The sequence below is a fragment of the Mustela lutreola genome, chromosome 1 (assembly GCF_030435805.1).
Source record: "Mustela lutreola isolate mMusLut2 chromosome 1, mMusLut2.pri, whole genome shotgun sequence".
In the NCBI taxonomy this organism is placed as follows: domain Eukaryota; kingdom Metazoa; phylum Chordata; class Mammalia; order Carnivora; family Mustelidae; genus Mustela; species Mustela lutreola.
The window spans coordinates 189,193,905-189,214,535 of NC_081290.1; the positions used below are offsets into that span (position 1 = coordinate 189,193,905).

Below are 20,631 nucleotides of genomic sequence, written 5' to 3' on the forward strand. Positions count from 1 at the left end.
GCCCTGAAGCACCAACTACAAGGGTCGCCTTGGGGAAGCTCCCTGCCTCCAGCTCCTAGGCACAGGAGCCAGGTAAACCCGCCTTCTCTCCCATCTGAGCTAGACTTTGTACCTCCCTGCACCCACTGCGCTCACCCTTACATCAGTGCTGTTCCCACATTCCTTCAGAACTGTTCCAACCATCCATCCATACTCCCCTGGAGCACTGACTGAGCACCTGCCCTGCACGTGCAAAGGGGTGTGCCAGAAGCCAGAGACGTGTGGATGAAAACCAGCCAGCTCCCATCCTGGGAAATTCAGTCTAACAGGGGACATGGAGCCTGTGATGTAGTAAAAAGGGATACACCATCATCATCATCACAGCCACAGCTGTCCTAGGTGTAAGGCAGAGTTCAGAATGTTTCCGAACAGATTAACTTCTCGAACCCTATAAAGTAGGTCAGTCATTATCCCTATTTTATTACAGTTGGGGAAACTGAGGCACTCTGGGGCCAGTGACCTGCCCAGCTGGTCAAGCAGTGGGCTGGGTCTCAACCCAGACAGTCTGGTGCCAGCGTTCAGGCGCTTCCTCACTGCACCCACCTCAACCCCACAAAGCCTTCCCTAAAACCCAATGTTGACCTTCTTCCCCTCCCTGAGGTCAAGGCCATCCTTATCTAGAGCACACATTTAAAGCCTTGGAGTCACACTCTGCTGGACAAATTTGTATGGTGCAGGGAGGCAGTTCTGTGTGGGGGGAGTGCACAGGTTGGAGGAAGAGACCCGAGTTCCAGCCTTGGCCCCCTGCTTAATAGATCCATTACCCAGAAGAAGTGACTTAACTCCTGGGAACCTCAGTTTCCTCTTCTCTAAAGTGGAGGGAAAAAATACACATCCGGATTTTTATAAGGACAAAATGAGATTAAACATGGAAGTTTCTTAGTCACTGCCTGGCATACAGTAAGCACTCCGATAATAATCATTGTTATTTAATACTACTACCAATAATTAATGATATTTTAATGAGTATAACTCTGAGTTCATAAACTCAAGTGTGTAAGAAATACCACATTTATGTTCTGCAAAGTGCCATCAGTCTGACTCAGTTGGATAAGTGGGACCTTCAGTCTTCATTACTGGGGCTTCCCCCAGGGATGTGCCAAGGCCTGGGATCTCTCCCCACCCGGTTGTCCCTCCCTGCATGATCGCTTTGGGTTTTGGCTGTGCACCTAATGCCTCCTCTGGATGCAGAACACTGGCCCCCATCCCAGACCGCGTGGAGCCTCACACAGCCACCCATTGTGGAGACCAACCGCTTTGCCCAGCTGCACCCACTAAGCAGCCTACAGTCCCATTCCCCATCCCCGGGATTCGTTTGTCTCCCATTTGTTCCTTGTCCTCAGAGGCTCTCTTTCCCAGCCAGGACACCCATCCCAACCTTTCCTATTAGCCTATGGTTTTACAAAAGGCAGGAAGAGCAGCTGTCTTTAAGTAGATCTGGATTCCCGTCCTGCTAGGAGCTCTGAGGCCAGGAGACATAATGGCCTGGCCATCTGCTTGGAACTGAGAAGGAAGAGGTACCAGGGGCAAAACACAAATTAACGTCTCCAGAAGAGTAGCCTGTGGTGTTGGCTATAAATAAGCCGAAGTATGGACTCTTCTAGCTAGGTTGTCGGAACCGTGGAAAGATATCCCCCAGAGATACTGATTTGGGGTCAGTCCCAAGCACCAGTGTTTTTCAAAGAGCTCCCGGGGGACTCAGGGTGTAGCAGGATTAAGAACCTGGGCTTTACAGGTGTGACGCATTGATGTCTGCCTCCCCCGGCTAACCCGGAAACCTGGCAGCTGGAATCATTCCGTCTCACCAACGATGGGACATCGGGGCTGCACGGGCTCTCAGCACCTGGCCAAGTTCCCCTGTTTCACAGAAAGGGAAAACCAAGGTCCTCCACAGAGAAATGAAGAAAAAACAGGAGAGTCCACACCTGATGCTGGGATGAAGGCAGTCACGTCGGAGCCATGGGGGGAGAAAACCCTCTATTTTGTAGCGAGAGGCCAAGAGGTATTTTGAGGACTCGAGGTCCTCTCTTAAGGTTTCCAGACCTGACCTCCAGTTGTAGGGAAAGGGAACGAGTAACAGAAGGCTGGCTCTAACAAGGCGAGCCTACGACATGGTACCAACCTCATCCCCCAATCCCAGGCAAGGGTGAGGCCCACTAGAATCCTAACGGGATCTTCAACCAACTTCAAGAGAAAAAAAAAAGACTCTTGTACACATGAAACTCAGGTCTGGTCCGGTGCTCAAGCTCTAGTCATTCCACGCGGGAACACGGACAACCGCCAGCTCCGGGCTCCCCTCCCCCACTTTGAAGCCCTTCACTTTAAAGGGGTTTCCAGCCTTACCTCCCACTGCAAAGAGCAAGGGCAAGCAAAGACCCAGGAGCCAGAAAGATGGGGGTCCCACTCTTTAGGGGGAGTAGGATCCATCCTCCATCTGATGGGACATCGGCACGCCCAGCGGAGGCCCCCAGCACCTGGGTTTCACTGACCGGCACAGACGTACCACATACCAAGACGAGACCAGAGACGCTTTGGGGCCAAAGCGTCACAGAACCCTGAGAATGAATCAGTCACCGGAACCAACCTCAAGAGCTCAGCTCAACAACCAGCTCAGCACCTCTGCTCCATCTCTCCCCCCGCCCCGCAGCACCCCTGCCTGCCGCGGCCCCACAGGGCTCCTTACCTGGGATGATGGAGACCGTGTCCTTCTCCCAGGACACAACGCTAACATATTCCTGCACTGAAGAGGGGATGAGGCACTTGAAGACGGCCACGTTGCCACGCATTGACCTTTGATCCTCCACCCGAACGGTGTAGGGTTCCCTGAAAACTGCAGAGAGATGAAGGGGTGAGGAAAGTGGGTGTCACAAGACTGTGACACAGTGGGGGCCCAAGAAGGGAACAGAGAGCCACCTCAGGTCCCTCGGCAGCCCCAGGCCTCGCCCCCCAACACCACCTCCCCCACCTCCCATTTAACTAGCCCAGACGTTCCTGCCGTGATCTTACTCCTGCCTGAGCAACCTCCTCCCTGCTCCCTCAGAAACGTCCAGTCTCCCCTGCAAGGCCGTGAGTCCAACTTCGAACCTTTGTGATTTCAGTATTTAATAAACCATTGGATTGGAGGGGTCTGGGGTAGCACCTAATTCCAACATTGGGATCGCATCCAGCAAGAGGGTATGTAGGTAACAAGGAAATGTGATAGGATTCCTCTAAGGAAACCACACTTGATTTCCTACATTATTCCTGGGCCGTGGGGCCAACAGCTGGAGCACGGTGACCATCATTTGCCAAAAATAGGAACTGTGACACATGATTCAACCACAGACTTTTGTGCCACATCAATGTGAAAGGTGGCCTGGGGAAAATATCGTTGACACATGGAACTTTCTGGAAGGGCTTGGTGGTTTATAAGGAGAATGGAAGAGAATATTTAAAACTGTGATTGACTGAAAATGGACAGTCTCCAAAATTCTCTGAAACAAAGTATCCTTATTGTTTCCTCCGATCTCCTGACACTGCCTGCAGCCTGACCCCCAGGCTTGCCCCTGCTTCCAAAATCTAGCTCGCTCTTCCCTGCAGCACATACAGTGGAGGCCCCCTGCCTCAGTCCCAGGGCTGGTTTCAAGGGGCACAGTCACCTGCCTCCCCCGTCTACAAGTCGGGTCCGGTGGGTGGGCTGGCTGGGCCTTGCAGGTGGGGCCCAGGGGCCATCCTCGGCCTCTGCCTCTGCCTTGTCCTCTCTGCTTGGCCTCTTCTGGGGCTCACTCCATCCTCCCGCCCCTCCTCTGCCAAGCAGCGCTGGTGCATCCAGATCCCCACTGCCTCCCGACCTTGTCCCTCAGCAGGCACCTGGGCAGCGTGCCCTCCTGCTCTCCCGGCCATGGTTGCCAGGGTGATGTTCAGGGCCCCGCAGCCCTCTGGCTGTGCACCTGCAGCCCCTCTGGCTTCATAAAGAGCCGCTTAATTGGCTGTGTCTCTAGTCTGGCCAGCCCTGCCCAGCCTCCTCAGGCCTTTCTTCTTCCCCTGCTTCTGGGTGACGTGCCGGGGAAGAGATACAGCTGGAGGGGGGCCGGGGGGGACAGAGAAAAGGGAGAGGAGAGAAGAGCCGCTTTGCCTGTTCTTCGGGGCAGTGGTCTGGCCTTCCATGGGTGTGAGCGGGGCACAGCCAGGGATGTAAGGGGAGCAGGCAGGAGGCCAAGGGGGGAGTAAACACAGGAGGAAATCAAAGTGATAGAGTAAAAAAAAACTGGGGTTTGGGGGAGCACCCCCTGGAGAGTCCCAGCGAGCCGGCAGAGACCAGAGGTGAGGAACAGGCCAGCAGCCCCTGCCTCCTCCTCTGAGTGCTGCATGACCCTGCTGGTTGGCCTTCAGAGCCTCAGTTTCCTCATCTGTAAAAGGACACAACAATGGTGATAGCAGCGTGTCGAAGGCCTGGCCCAGGGAAGCAACCACAGAAAGGTTGCTCACCGTTCCAGTGACACCTCTGACCCACAGGCCATGGGCCCTTGGCCAAGCCATGTACCCTCTCCTCGTCTCAGTCCCTTCACTTTTAAGAAACACTTTATGGGATTATTGTGAAAACTGCGTCCTAACCCAGTGACAGGCACGTCACAGGAAATAGGATGTTACTTCCTCTTAGCCCAATCCTCCAGGCGCTGGAGGCCAGGGCTACACCAAACGCCAGCCTTGGGCCTCCCAGCTCAGCACCTGGTGGTGTGAGGGGAGCAGAGCGAAGGAACTAGTCCTGAAAAGAAGTTCCACGGGAAGCCCCAGGAGATACCCTGGAGTTGGTCCTGGGTTCCAAGAGCTCACATCTCCCCTCAAAGCAAGCCAACAGGAAGAAGACTAGCTCTTTAATTAAGAGCGTCCGCCCCATTTCACCCCTGTATACACCCATTCCTAGCTACTTGGAACCTCAGAGGCACTCCCGAGGCAGAAGGACCCTGGAAGTCAGAGAACTTGCAGGATCCGTCGCTTGGCAGGCGGGTTGGGAGGCCTTCCCCAGAGCCTACTCTTCTCCCCCGACACACTCACCAGGAAAGATGACACCCCAGAGCCCGGCACCATCACAGTGGGCTAGCTAAAATGCTACCCGTCCTCTCCCACCCAAAAAAGCTCTACTAAGGAAACTGTTCTCCAAACTTCAGTGTTTCATTACAACTTAAGGCACACCTTGGAAATGATGACAACACACCAGTGTTTCGTGACATCCTCATTAAGAGAAGCTGATCTAAGCCATTCCCTGAACTCCAGACCTAGCCCAGAAAAATGAGCTTTTCTATTTTCTCTAAAGACAATAGCTGAGATACCCCTACTTCCTGGCCTCTGTCGGCCCTTCCGAAGACCAAAATGCTTCACTGCTCAAATTTTCCATCATGAATTTTACCTAAATGCCTGTTCTCAGGAGGCAGAGTCTACTCAAAGATCCATCAACAGCGGAATGGATAAATAAACATGGTAGAGTCGAACAATAGAACACCACACAGCCATGACAATGAACGACCCCATTCAACAAGGCACAGCAGCAGGGGCAAATCCCACAAACACAATAGTGTACAGAGGATTCAAGAAAATACCTGCTGTAGGACTCCATTTATATAAAGTACAAAAATAGGCAAACACCTGTATTGTGAGAAGTCAGGACAATGGTTTCCCCCAGGGGAATGGTGACAGAAAAGACCATGAAGGGGGCTTCTGACGTGCTGATCTTGTGTGTCTTGATCTGGATATTAAAGCTGGTGAAAATTCACCAAGCGATCTACTTACGATATGCGCCCTTTTCTTTAGATGTTTCAATAAAAGGGTGTTTAAAAGAAAGAAACTCAACTGGGTGTGTTTTCCTAGAATCGAGCCCTGAAATGAACCCGGGACTGAAAGGAGCGCTGTCTCGGTTAACCGTCGCAAGGAGCAATGACTGGGACAGGTACCGGTCTCAGCTTCCCGGAGGAGAAAGTATAGACGCGGAGAAGTGTTTTCTTTGACTAAGGCCATGCAGTAAACCGGGAGCTAAGATTCCAAAAGGCTCAAAAACTCTCCCTGAGAGGCGGACTTCTGCAACGCCACCCCCTCAGCAAGGCACCCATGTCTCCCCAGGAGGGGGGCTCTGCCTGTCCCCCATCACCACCCTCCGGACGGAGCCCCCCACCACCACCCGGCAGGGAGCAGGTGGCCGGCCCCTTACCTGCTTTGACGCGGATGTTGGGGCTCCGGATCTTGCCGGCCGCATTCTCCGCGGTGCAGAAGTAGTCATTGTCGTGGATAAAGCTATTGAAGGCGGAGGGGGAGAAGGGGTAGAGCTGCAGCGTCCCGTTGGCGTGGACATGCCGGATGTGCGGCACGTCGTAGATGTCGTCCCCCGTGGCCAGGTACCATCGAAGGGCCGCACTGGGGGAGCCCGCAGCCGGGCAGGGCACTACCACCCCCACGGAGCTGGAAAAGGTCACCTGCTGCAAGGAGTCATTTACAAAGTAGAGGCTGGTGCCAACATCTTCAGGGCGAGCTGCGGGAAAGGGGAGAGGATGGGCTGATTATCTGCGTTTTGGTAATAACCTCCCAGGCCCCTGAGGCGTGCGCCCACCCCCATTCATGTTTCAAACACCAGTCACCCAGGAAGCATCCCCTAAGTGCCAACTACACCCCAGCCACTGGCATGGTAGATAGGAGACAGTTCCTGTCCCACAGAAGCTTCCAGCCTCGCAGGAGAGTGGCAAAAGGTAAAGACATCCCCCTTTCCATGCCAAGCCAAGCCAAGCCCACGGAGAAGAGATTGGCCATCACTCTTCTAGGTCAAAGGGTCCGAAGCCATGATCCACTATTGGCCTCCACTGTTGACATGAGGAGAGACGCTGAAATTGCTTGGATCATAAGCCTTTATTGAGCACCTGCTACACGGCAGGCAGGTTCACACCATGACCTCCATCCATCCACACAACCCTGAGAAGAGCTGGCATCACCTCTCTTTTTTTTTAATCATCCCCTTCTATAGGCTGAGAGTAGTTAGGTGACATGCCAGAGATCGCACAGCTAATAAGCTACAGAACAGACATTTGAACCCAGGGGCGCCTGGGTGGCTCAGTGGGTTAAGCCTCTGCCTTCGGCTCAGGTCATGATCCCGGGGCCCTGGGATCGAGCCTTGCATCAGGCTCTCTGCTCAGCGGGGAGCCTGCTTCCCTTCCTCTCTTTCTGCCTGCCTCTCTGCCTACTCGTGACCTCTGTCTGTCAAATAAATAAATTTTTAAAATCTTGAAAAAAAAATGTGAACCCATCCCTCTTAGGGAGGGTCTTCGTGCACTTCCTATCACACACAGGGAAAAGGCGAAGGGTCTCAGGACGGTGCTGTAAGAGGAAGGGGGATGCTTGCTTGGGGCAGAGAAAAGGACAGGAGATGCTGAGAGGGTCTCCCACCACGGAGGCCGTTCTGGGAAAGGCCGAGCTCCCGAGGGCCGAATGAGGACCAGCGCTCCGGTGGGTGGATAAGATCTGGGCAGGAAGCAAGAGGCCCACCCAGGTTCTCAACCTGGCCCCGAAATGGACCAACTGTGGTGACACTTCCCTCTCTGATCCTCCGCTCCTTCGCTTATAAAATGCTGGGGGTGGCGGGGGCGGGGGTGCGGTGGATGGGGCTGCAAAGACCTCATGCATCTGACTGTCTGACGGGTTCCCATTACAGCGCCCCGTCACGCGGGAGAACTTGCTCAGCCCGCAGCCGCCTGACAGGGGCAGGGCCACCTGACCCCGAGGACAGCTGTCTGCAGCCCTCACGCTGGCACGTGGCCTCCATCTCTCCCGCCTGATGGCCCACAGCCCTGAATAGTGGAATCCGATCCTTCCTCCCTGCTAAGGAGCCACCTTAACAAGGGCCACCTTGGAACAACGAGTGGGGACAGCCCCGGAGAAGAGAGGGCCCAGTCCCAGGTCTCCAGCTGCAAGCCCCTCCCCTGAGGTCTCCAGCTGCAAGCCCCTCCCCTGCACCCGGAAGACCAAGGAGCAAACAGACCACTCCGCTGCTTACTTAAAGAACGTTGCAGGGGACCCAACTTGACCTCAATTTCCACAACTTTATGAGGAGGAGGAGGGCCTGCATCCAGACTGTATTAATATTCTTGGCTTAACTCTGAGCCGAGCCTCCAGGGGGAATATACCGGGCAGCTCGTTGAGGGAGGCGATTAAGCCTCATTGGTCAGAGCAATTCACATCATCTCATAAAGAGCTCCGATGAAGCCATTAGCAGCAGTGCTGGAAAACACACTCGTGGGCTCCTTGCTGGGGTGCTGGGGCATCCTCCCGACAGCAAAGGGATTTGCTGTCCCCTCCAGACACCGCACCCCTAGCGGCTGCAAGGCCCTTGGGGAGGCCGTGGTCTAACCTTTCCCTCCTCCTCCTCACACTGCCTCCCCTGGCGAAAGCCCCACTGTTGATGGGTGAGGGGACCCACAGAAGCTCAGAAACATGCCTCACCCCCAGTGGCTAGGGTACTGTCCAAGATCATGCAATCACAGCATTGCACAGGTCCGCAAAGAAGGCTTAGAAAGACTTCCCTTAGCACCCAAATTTGCCAGGCTCCCTTTCCACAGGCCTGCTCACTTTCTGGGAGATCTCCTTAGCGAGATTCCTTCAACAAGCATCTGAGAAGCATCTTCTACAGGCCAGGCACTGTCGTAAGCACTCGACTTATGGGGCTTCTCTCAACATTCCAACAATCCTGTGTGGTAGGTACTGCTGTGTCATCCCAGGCTACGCATGAGGGAGGTATGGCCCTGGGAAATCAAAGCAACTTACCCAAGACCACACAGCCGCTGAGTGAGGGCTCTGGGATGCAGACACGGGAAATCTGAGCCCCAAGTCTGTCTTCTGTACAAGTAGATGATTGCAATAATAAAAAGGTGGATTTCACCTTCCTCAAACACCACCTGCAACCAACATCCACATTTGGATGGCCAAGTACAAGATTAATACACCTGCACGCATAGATACACACACACTCCTTGTGGGAGGGGCCATCGTTGAAGTCGACATTTCAGACAATGCTTAGCCTGTGGGAGCAGGGACATCACTCTGGGGTTCTGGATGCTTCCTGAGACAACCTAGTTAATCAGACACTCTCCGTGGCAGCTTTATGGATTAGGGGAGCCAAAATCCATCACGGGACAGAAGGACTCTACATTGTGCCTGAAAAATGGACTTGGGAAGCTGAGAAAGGTTCCTGACAGAGAGGAATTCTAGAATTATCGGATTCAAGAACAGGGTAAGAAAATGTTTATGCTATAGCCCTCAGTAATAATAACGCCGTCAGCAATTAGAACCACCACCACAGCTTTCGCTGTTAACTGTAGGTCAGGCTCAGAGCTAGACCCATTACAGATATTATCTCACTTAATCATCATGGCTCCCTAGGGGATGGTATTAATGTTATTTTGACCTCACAGATAAGGAAATTAAGACTCAAAGTTAACTATCTTCTCCAAAGAAATACGGTGTCCATGCCGGAGCTGGGACTGGAGCCCAGCGTGCCCTTACTTGAGGGCCCAGGGACAGAGCTGCTCTACTGTGTGAACCACACTGAAGACAAACCACAGAATCTGGTTTCCCAGGCTGGGTACCTCTCCCCATCCTTCCCTTCATCTCAACTCCACCCCTAACACAGTCCTAGTTTCCAGCTCTCCCTGGAAGAGCACCTTCCAGAAGCTGGAAATCCGCACCACGCGCCCCGCCTGCGAGCCTGCCCCTTTCCCCAGACCCCCTCTGCTCCCACCAGGAGCCCCAGCCGCAATGAGAGCAGCCTTCCTGCACTCTGAGCCTTGGATCCTGCCAGAGCCAAGGACACGGGGTTCTCAACAACTACAAATGGGTAGATTTAATTGATGAATGTACCGGGACTGTCCAGCCACCTGTCAGGGCTGATGAAACGGCAGATTGATAGCAAAAGGTGAGTAGCCTCATATTTCTCTCACCTCGGGATGTGAGCTGCTGTCTTCTGAGTCTGGGGGAGCAGGGGAGGATGAGACAAACCATTCATTTCTGCTTAGGGCTCTGACAGTGCATTGCCATTATGAAACATCACCCTCAGGTGTAAAACAATAGCGTCCCGCACTTACCGCAGGCCCATACTTTACCACCACAAGGCACCTGTCAGCCCAGAATGCAGACGCCCTCTAATAAACATTAATTTAGCCTCATCCCACCTGCCAGGTGATAGGCATGAACAAATCTATAAAAGGGAAACTGAGGCACTGACCACCCAGTAGCCCAAATCTCCGCCTCGTGCCAAGAGGAAGGTTGTTGGCCCAAGGGGCACCCGTGAGTCGCCGCAGCAGCCATGCATCACCCAGCCATGAAAGGGGGAGTACGAGGGCCTCACTCCAGCCTTTATGGGGGTAGGGGGTTCCCCTCCTTCTCAGGTCCCTGTTTGAACCTTCAGAGCAGGGACAAAGCTTCAGCAAGCTCTCAGAGCAGCACAGAAGCGGGGTACAATTGACAGAGCCCTGGTAGGCGTCTGGTGAACTGCTTTCTCTCCCGGAGCTCACCCCGGACCTGCTGTGTGACCTCAGGCAAGCCACCAGCCTTTCTAAGCCTCCATGTCCTCAGTCAAAAAGACAGGGACTGCACCATCTTACCTGCCCACCAGGACTGCAAAGCAGGGAAAAGAAAATGTGGAAGAATTTGGTTCCCCACAGAGAGGATGTGTGACTAAGAGGGACAGGACTGCTATTTGCATGCCCGCGACCTCCAAGCGGTCCAGGGTGCCCACGGTTCCTGCAAAGGTAACCAGGGCACAGCACCACTCTGCAAACCTGCAGAACTCAAGACCCTCTTCCACTCCTACTTCCTCTCAGCTGACTCCCGCACCCTTCCAGACTCCCTTCCCCAGGTCCCTTTGGGCGCCGAGGGACCGGAAAAGTCCTATTCTTTCCAGGGATGTTTAGGGAGCACCAGACACATGCCCAGCAGAACCACAGCCATGGGTGGGAGACACCACCTTCCAGGAGCTGGTAAAGGAGATGGCCTTTAAAGGAGAATAGGGATGGTTAGCCCCGAGCCCTGGGGGATGTGCATGAAAAGTACCAGTTCTGAGATGCCCTCTTGAGGGGATATGCAAGTTAGTCTGCAGCTAGGGGACAGGGCTGGGCATGGGGGAGCTCCAGCTGAGCCTGGAAGGAAGATCTAAACAAGGGCACTCCCAACAGAGAGACCAGCCTGAACAAGGCCTCTGTGGCAGCCAGTAGACCGCATGTTTGGGGGACCCCACAGAAACCTTCCAGGCGGGAGTACCGGCTGGGCTTGGGGAGAAGAGGCAGAAACAGCTGGATTGGCATGTTGGCCCCTCTGCGGTAGAAGGCAACGGCAGTGCAGTTTGCAGGCTTGGTAACTGGGTTCCTGCAGGTTCTTGTGCCTAACCCTGGGCCTAACTTCATCTTGACCTTATACTTATTTCCCTGAAGGCTTGGTGGCTTAGCTAACGGTACAAGTTCTCCAAAGAGAGGAGACTCACATTGATTGAGCCCCCGCTACGTGCCTGGCACTGGGCTTGCTTGCATGCTTCCAGAACATTCTCTCACACAAAGGTCTAAGGTGGTCCTGTTAGTCTCATTTTATCAGTAAAGAAAAAGAGGCTCATGGGGAGACTGTACAGCTCGAAGGAGGAGGAGCCATCCTTCAGTCAAGGTCCATCGGGTCCCCAGCCTGAGTGTTTTCTGTCTAAATGCTGGAGAGTTCAAAGTTTGGGGCCTTAGGAGGGCCTCCAACTTCTTCTCTGGAAGCCAGTCCCAGTTTGGAAACCACGTCCTCACACAGGAAACTCCTACCTCCCCCTCAAATCTCAGCGGCTCCCCCCACCGCCCCCCTGCCCAGCTCTTTCCTCTCTGCAGACAGAAGCAGGCATATTTACAGAGAGAAAGAGAGGAGGGGGGAACACTTCATAAATAGAGAGAGAGACATTCAGATCAACAGCAAAGCTTCTTCTGGTCAAAGGGGGAAATGGATTTTTAATAGAAAATGGAAGTTATGGGCTTGGATGTGATGTGACAGACGCCCAGACTTAAACCCATTTAATCTTCTCTGCCGTTTAACGTGGAACACCGCCCCGATGCCGTGTTTCAGAAAACAGGCTCCAAATCGCTGGGAGATTAGAAGCGTAGAAATAGCAGCGCAATATTTTTAAACCAGAAATCGCCCCGAGGCATTTGGGCTGCCCCCAGGGTCACCACAGAAACCTAAATATCCATCACATCAACTCCAGCGCTGGCCCTCCCGCCGTCTGGCCATCCAGATTAGCTGGGCAAAGGGAACTTGACACCCTGTGTATTGGACACCCATGGGCCCACACCCTGCTGGCCTGGGCTGGGCTGGGGGTGTCTGGCCCACTGGGGCTTCCTCCCAGGTGGACACTGAAGTACCCCCATGTCATCATGCCTAGTCATCACCAATGACAACCCAAGGGAACTGAAATATTAACACCTCGCCGCCTCCACTGGGAGAAGTGAGTCATTTTGTTCTCTTCCTTTACAATATTTACTCATCTCATTCACTGGACTTTTCAACCAGGAGCATTTGTCAGGGCTGGACCTGCAACCCGCCCCCCAGAGATGGGCAAGAGCCGGCAAGGGGGTGTCCACGCCTGCACATAGCAAGTGGGTCCCAGGGCCACAAGGGCAGGGGAAGCAGGCAGGACTGTGAGCTCCCATCCCCGTCACCACTCTATCCCCTGGGCCTCCCGGCTCCCAGCACTTTGCACAGTGGTTCAAGGCCAAGACTCTGGAGCCAGGCTCCCTGGGTTTGATCCAGGCTCTGTCACTTTTAAGCAAGATAACCTCACCTCTGCGTGCCTTAGTTTCCCCATCCATCAAATGGGGGTGACCTCAAGGATTGTTAGGTTGGATGCATTCATGTAAAGGACATTTTCTGGAATCTGAGTGCCTAGCAACACGTATGTATTTGTTGCTATTATTAGGAATATTATCTTAACAGGCAAGCGGTTATTTGTGGAGCAAATATCCCACCGCAAATACTTACCTCTCACCTACCACACTAGCGACAGCTACTAAAGACAGTTCTCGGACGTCATGATGTATGATCAGCTGGAGGGCTGGTTAAAAATGCAGATCCTTACCTAACAGGTTCACGGAGGGCCTGGAAACTATTTCTGATGCATGTGGTCCTCTGTCTACAAGTCAGAGTAACGCTCCCTAGAGAGAAGAAGATTGGCCACCCCAGACTTCCATATCACCTTTTCCAACAATAGCCCGTTTTCAAGGGCTTGGAGGACGGGGGGCCTTAGCACCATGTTAATTAATTTAATTCGGTGATGGAGTTAATAAAATAATAGTGGTGTGATCAATAGCAACAAAACATTGCGATGGCCGCACGCTGCTGCCCCCAGGCCTCACACAGAGTTTTTTTTTTTTTTTTTTTTTTTTTTTTATGCGGATCTGGCCTGGTGAGTTTCTGGGGTTAATTTGCCAAGTTCATTACCACGCTGCATTTGCATACAAAGGTTTTCACACAAGATAGATTATTTGCCCTCACTCTGTTTGTATCCCACAGTTGGAAAAACTGGGTCCAGAGGGAATCCACCAATGGGACCTCAGCACAACCGGGTCAGGACCCAGGAGACAGGGTCTGGTTCCTTCATCAGAAAACCTGCTTCCTGTGTGTTCACACCTTTGAGACATCCTGAGGCTAGACCCTGGGGAGGAGAGGGGCGAGTCTCCCCAGAGGGTGTCAGAGCATTTACAGGCCCTCTGAGTTGGAACTTGCCCCAGGGCAAGACTGAGCAGCCCAGACCAAGTCCCATGCTTCCCCCAAACCTAGCACATCTGCCCCACCGCTTACCATCACCATTTCTCTGTAACATTATCTTGTGCCAAGCACTGTGAGCAGCCCTTGCCTGGCACTACAGTCAATTTAACCCCTACAACCACCTCTAAGGTAGCTACTGCCCAGACCCCATTTTACAGATAAGGAAACAGGAGGTTAGTTGGTGGAATGAACCTGGGTGTTATACGCATATGAGGAATCAGTCAATTCTACCTCTGAAACTGAAAGAAACAAAAGAAGGAAGGAAGGAGAGAAGAAAAGAAAACGATATTAGGTCAAGTAATCTCGGTGTGTTCACACACTAGCCATAGCTGCATTTCTCAATGAGCACATCACATTCTGGACTCAGACTGTCTCCAGGGTGTGCACACACCATGACGGGGGTTTTTCTGGTGAAGGAGAGAAGTTCGGGGTATGACATTTCTTATGTACTTGGGACTGTTCCAGTCTTCCAACATCTCATCCCTGGGACACCCTCCCACAGTTGAACGCCAGCAACCCCTACCCTAGTCCTGGAGGTGACCAGAAAGTCTCTGTCTGCAAATCCCCCTAGGGAAGCAGTCCTATCCCAATGAGCAGGACGGCTCCAAATGCCCAAGTCCTCCACCTCCCCAAAACCCAGAGGGATTTTTTGGTTTTGTTTTTAACAATTCTCAGCATAAACATAGTTCCTATAACTGGCAACCAGAAACCTGTAAGACCCAGTAAAGATCAGTCATCCTTCCACCTACAAGGCCCCTCACCACCGGCTCCAGGAGTTATGAGCCAACAGCTGACAACCGAACAGACTCTTTAATCTCCTAGCCCCTGGCCGACAGGCCCTGGGAGGAGAAGGCCCCTCACCGCCAGAAGGTCTTTCTAGGGAGGCGGCTCAGACAGCACAGTTGTCCCTAGAGAGTCCTTGATTTAGATTGTTAACGCTTGAGGGACTTAAGAGATTATTTTGTCCAATCTCCTTCATTTACAGATGGGGAGCCTGAGGCCCAGAGGGGCACAGGAATTCACCCCAGGTACACAGCTTGCCAGTCCCCACTCAGTCTCTACTGCTCTTAGAATTCTGGCCACCCTGCCTGTAGAGCCCAACAAAGCAGGAATGGGGGGGGGGCGCTCGTGGGGAAAGGCCAAGACATTAATGGGGGAGCAGGAGAGCAAGCAGGGGAGCTGGGTGCCTGCAGAAGTGGCCTCCGTGACAGACATCTGTCTGCAGATGGTCACAGCATTGTCAAGCGGAAGAGGGCTTCACCGGTATCCCTTGGCCTAAAAGGCAGAACCAGGGCCCAGGAGCAGAAGGCCCAAGACCTAGACTGCTTGGTGGATTCGGAGGATGAGCTCTGTGATAGAACTTTGTGGCCAGAACAGGCTGCCTTCAGAGGAAGGTGTTTTCTGTGCCCGGAAGCGCCAGAGCAGAAGAATGAGGGGACAGCTTGTGTCCTCAAAGGTGCCTTCCAACCTGGAGGACTTCTACCCGTGACAGTCATCAGATCTCTCCCTCACACCCCAAAAACAGGTCCTGAGACCTGAGACCCATAGACCCCATGGCTCAGGGGGGCCATCCCAGAAGCAAAGTGATCACAACCCTGACTTGGCCACGTTCTCAGGGTCTCGATTCTGGTGCTGGCTGTTACCTCAGATGAGGTCACACAGGTAGGACTTGCTCTTCCCAAAAGGGACTGGGGATTCCCAGCAATGAGAATCACCTTTGCAGACTATGTCCAGAGGACTATGGGATAACCCCGCATCCTTGGACCTGGGGAGCCAGCAGAGGTAGGCGCTCCCCCCGGCCGCCACCGCCCCCTGGGGCCACAGGGGCAACTACAGGCCAAGTCAGCTCCAAGAGGACAACTGCCAGCCTGTCTGGACCTCATCTGCTGTTGCCCACGTTGCTATACATGCGGGGCCCAGGAGCAGGGAGACAGCCACACACAGCTGGGAGACTTTGGTTGTTCCTGTCTGATGAAGTGACAGTAATTATACCTCACATTTCAGCAAAGGATTTATAAGGCTAGAAGGGTTTTACTGTGGCTTTTACATGTGTGTTCACAGGTTGCCCTGTTTGGTTTACAACGCGTTGTCACACGACGCACAATGATAGGCCCCTTATCCTTCTTGCACACACATAATAGCAGGTGCCCCGTGGAACAGTCAGGGTGCCATTATTTCCCCCACTTTACAGATGATGAAATAGAGGTATAGGAACTCTTAGGTAACTTGCTGAAATCAGGCTGAGCTTTGCCATGTGGGCCCACAACCTTCTTTCCAACACATACACATACACGCACACGCATAATGGATATGCAACCCCAGCATTTGAATAACCCTGTTCCTACTGAAGATGGTGGTGACCTTGGAAACTGTCACTGTAGGCATGAGGGAGAACAAGGGCACGGGGGAAGTGGGTCTGAACGGATGGGGGGAGTAGCAGCTGGATGGCAGGGGTGGTACCCTGAGGCTAATGCAGCACAAACATCTGTTAAGCAGGGCACACAGGCTGTTGTGCCCCCAAGCCACTCTGGCAGTCGTGGACCCAGAGACCACATGCTGACATGGGCAGCACTTGACCTCTGGGTCCTATGTTGCTTCACTCTGGCTGACTGGGTCATAAAGGGAGAAGTGGTTCCAGGGACCCCCAAGGTCATGGGCTACCAGGGGTGTTCTCTATACACAAAAGTACCTGCAAAAAGCAAGGCTCATCCTAGCAGAGAGAGACACAGAAATCTATCCAGCTACAAGGGATGGGGCTCACCCTGCATAGCCCATTTATACAGGTGTCATGGCATTAAATCCAAGATAGTGCTTATTCTGTCCAACTATGGTAGAGATTCACAACCAAGCCTGGCCTTCCTTTGGCAGGTGTGCAACTAGCCTCTGCCTCCACCTCATAGCCAGGTCCAGAGCCAACCTTTGCCCTCATCTCTTTTCCACTGGTGGCTTAGCTATAGCTGGGGAAAGGGAGTGTGTTGGGTTCCCCAGGGACACAGCTATCTCGCTGAGAAGGGGTCCTGCAGGTTCCCGGGTGAGGTGGCAGAAGGAAGCAGTGATGTCCCCTGTCCCGGCCACCCCACAGTCTTACTGCTATAGGTCTAAGTCAGTTGGTTTGGCCAAAACTGCAGCTGATTGATTCAACTACTCAGGACAGGACTTGATGATCTATTCAGAGGTAAGGGCAGAGGGAGGTGGGAGCAGTGCAGGAAAAAAGAAGAGGTCTAGCATTTATTGAGTACCAACTACATTTTCGCTACCTTATGTGTGCTATTGCCCTTAACCCCAATTAATAGCTGGAGAAAGGCTCAGAGAGACCCAAAGTCACGTATCTAGTAAGTGCGGAGCTGGGATATGAATGGAGGGTTTGCTTTGACTCTGAATTTCCACACCAGCGAGTTGCCACCTTTTTTCTCTTTACAACCCCAATATATAAAAGGCTCGGATTGAAAGAACTAGGCATGGAGCGACTTGAAGCTCTGCCTGCTGACCCTCCCCTCTCTACCTCCAGCCCTCCCCCAGGCTCTACCCATGCCAGGGCCCTCCTGGATCATTAGATATGCAGAAGAAAAAAAAAAAGAAAAAAGAAAAAACCTCTGGGAGGCCTTGGAGCCGCACCTGCCAGGGCAGGATTTGCTCCTGCCCCGGAAATGCAGACAAAACCATTCTGGAAGCCACATTCCCACTGCAGGCGTCCCAGCTGGCTCCCTGGGAAGGAGGAGCATTCCAGCTGCCCTGAATGTTTGCTCCCCAAGCAGTACTCCACAACTTCCCTCTGCGACCACCGTGCCCGCCTTCCCAATGAAGCGGCCTTAGCAATGTTAGAATAAGCAGCCCAGGGGCCCTGCCCTCATCTCTCAGAGACCACAACCCCCCTCCAGAGCTGGAAGTCCCATCATACCTCTCCTATCAGTTGCTGCTTCTCCCACTACTGACCACAGCCCCAAGCACCCAGCTTCCTCCACTCTGAGGGCACATGCCCCAGAAATCTAGGGTTGGCCCTGGATCCCCATTGCCCGAGTGCCCCCACTCTTCAACCCTCTTCATCCTGCAGCACAAGAGGGACAACCCACACCCCAGGCTTGTCTGCCTTAGGGTGTCTTGGCCCATCACCACTCATCTTAGCCCAACAGCAAGCTCCAGGCTGCCTTAGCAGGTGAGCTCAGCCCTGAGCCCCCGTAGGCCTCAAGCTCAGAGGCAGGAGAGAAGCACTACCCAAAACACCAGTCCTTCTTCCTGCTCCTGCCCCACCCCCATGCCAAGCCAGGAAAAAGTGCCTGAGGAGAGGCTACTAGCACAGAGAGGGCCAGGCTCTTGGCCTGGCTAGGTCAGCATGCAAATCTGTATGCAAATCATATGCAAATCTAGGGTCTGCCCTTGGGTTCCTGGCACTCTGCCATCTCTGCTGCCTGTGGCTCACCCCATTCAGGCACCTGGGTCCTGGCCAGATCTACCGGGGCAGGGGCTGAGAAAGCACTTTGGGAGCAGGGGGCTCTGCCTCTTGACTGCTTCAAATGTCTCCAAGAAACACCTCTTCAAGATCATGTAGGAGGTAAGAATCTCTCAGCCTGGTATCCCCACCCCTGAAAAAAAGCTCTCTGAACATCACCCTCCCCTTGAATTCAACCACAAATAAAATCCACCTTCCCCAGGCTGATTAGGGGATGGAGCAAGGGACAGAGATGGAGTTCCTGAAGACACCGAGACGACAAGCGGGGCTTGAGGTCTGCACCCCTCTATCGAAGGCCAGCGGTCCTAGAGGTGCTCTAGGGCAGACTACCACCCTGCATCTGAGGGCTCCCAGGCTCTTTGGGGGGCTTGTTTAGCAAAGCTCTGCTGGGCCAAACGGCCCTTTCCTTGCCCACCTCCTCCCGGTTCCTCAATCTAAGAAAAACAAGCCTTTCCAGCCGGTCTCCCGGGATCTGCTCAACTTAACTACGCTGCCTTTGGGTCAACTGCTTACTTGCTTTTTGTTTCTAATTGAGCTCCCCATTCTGCTGCCGAGATATATTAAAGGCAGCTGACTTTGATGCCCAGAAACACGAAGCATCTGATAGGACTGTCGGGCATGATGGCAATTCCATTCTCCGGCATGTTTTTCCAGCAACCGGGGCCTCTCTGCCTAGCCGCCCCCTCCTCGGGCTCACAGGGCCTTCACCTGCTTCCCCGAAGTTGTGTCTGCTGTTTCAAGATTTTCAAAACACCTTCCCCCAGCGTCTCCCCACACAACCCCCCCCCCACTTCTAATTAGACACCGAACAGAGTGTTAGAGATTTTCTTAATGGCTTGACGAAGCCTTTTAATTCGGTCTTCTCAAGAGAGAAGAACCATGAATCCCCGTCCGAGAGGCTGGGGTGGGAAATGGGGAAAAAAAAAAAAAAAATCAATGCAACCCATTATTTTGGCTTTTAGAAAACGGGAATTTTAGTGCCGGGGAAGCTTGTTCTTTTACACAGTAAAAATGCAAATGTAGGCAACACAGATGCTGGCCCGCTGGATGGAACAACGGAGAGCGCCTCACTGGGGTTCATCTGGCTGCCCGAACCCGGATTTGTTTTGACTATAATAAGGCAGCTATTGGAGACTCAATAACCGATTATTAAAACACCTTCCCGGTTCAGTTCTGGGGAATCGGTCTGAGCTCAGGCTTCATCAAAAAAAGGTATTTCGAGAGGAATGGAAATAACAGAAGCTTAAAACACATTCAATAACCGCTTAATTCCATCCAGAGGACGCTCTATCCCATCTTGTTCTCTCTCTCTCTCTCTCTCTCTCTGCCTCCTCCCGCTCCTCACAGATGGACGTACAAATTATTGCAAGAGGATATTGTTTTCTGTAACAGGCTCGAACACTCACATTTACATTTTCCTTGGTGCCGTGGGGGTGACTGGCAAGGAGAGAGAAAATACACCAAACCCCATCATCCCTGCGCTGCCCGCACCCTATCTCTCCCAGCCGCCTCTCTATCGGCCCCCACCGCCGCGCCACCCCAAGCAGAACAAGCCCCGGGGACCAACCTGGCACCTAAGACCCAATTAAGGCACGAAGGAAAAGAAAGGCCTGTCTGGCGAGTAGCCCTGGCGCCCGACACAGATGCTGGAGCCTCCGGATGGCAGGGCCGCAAAGGCCACCACGGATCCAGCTCACCTGACACCTCCAGCCTCCCCTCGGGGCCCAGGGCCAGTGGCAACTTCCTTCTCAAGTTGGGAAGGGTTTTTGCTCCTCAGCCTGTCCTGTGGCCTTCTGGGCCTTTCTCCACCTGTCCCCCCAACCCCCATCTGCTTCCTCCCTATCAAATAGCTGGGACTTCATTTATTAATGCCAGGCTTCTGGAAGGGGGAGGGCTGCGTCCTTCAGGTGCTTGCTAAGGGACAGCCACTCCTAGGGAATGGGCTACTCTGAACGAAGTGGGGGGCTGTGGGGAGTGCAAGGTTGAGGACAAAGCTGGGCAAGAGTGTGCAGGAGCTCCATCCTGTGCTTTCTCGCCTGAAAAAATGGAAAGGGGGTGGGGGGGGGGCGGAGAGAGAACTAGCGAGAGAGAAAGCTGCCGCTCCTCACTTTATGTATTTTTAATATTAATGTAATTAAAGCTGCAAGCAGAGCCAGCCTGCGGGGGCGGAGGGAGGCAGGAAGAGCCTGGGGAGAGGGAGACTGGGGTTTAGTGCGGGGTAGTTTTGAACCTGAGAGGGCTTCTTGCTCCGCTAAAGTGGGAGGAGAGGGTGCTGAGCAGGGGACAAGGGGTTAACCAACCTAGACCAGCCTTGGCCTGTCACCCAGTGGGCCCCATCGGGCCTGAGAAAC

The 20,631-nt window shown here is 53.3% G+C and overlaps 1 protein-coding gene across 1 annotated transcript in view; it reads right to left on the minus strand.

Annotated features, from left to right (window-relative positions):
* DSCAML1 (DS cell adhesion molecule like 1) overlaps positions 1–20,631 on the minus strand; it is a 337,984-nt gene that overhangs the window by 315,712 nt on the left and 1,641 nt on the right. The window contains exons 2-3 of the mRNA XM_059181885.1: positions 6,221–6,538; positions 2,723–2,869 (exon numbers count right to left, since the gene is read on the minus strand). Coding sequence (XP_059037868.1) covers positions 2,723–2,869; positions 6,221–6,538 — 465 coding nt within the window. The remainder of the gene's footprint in view (positions 1–2,722; positions 2,870–6,220; positions 6,539–20,631) is intronic.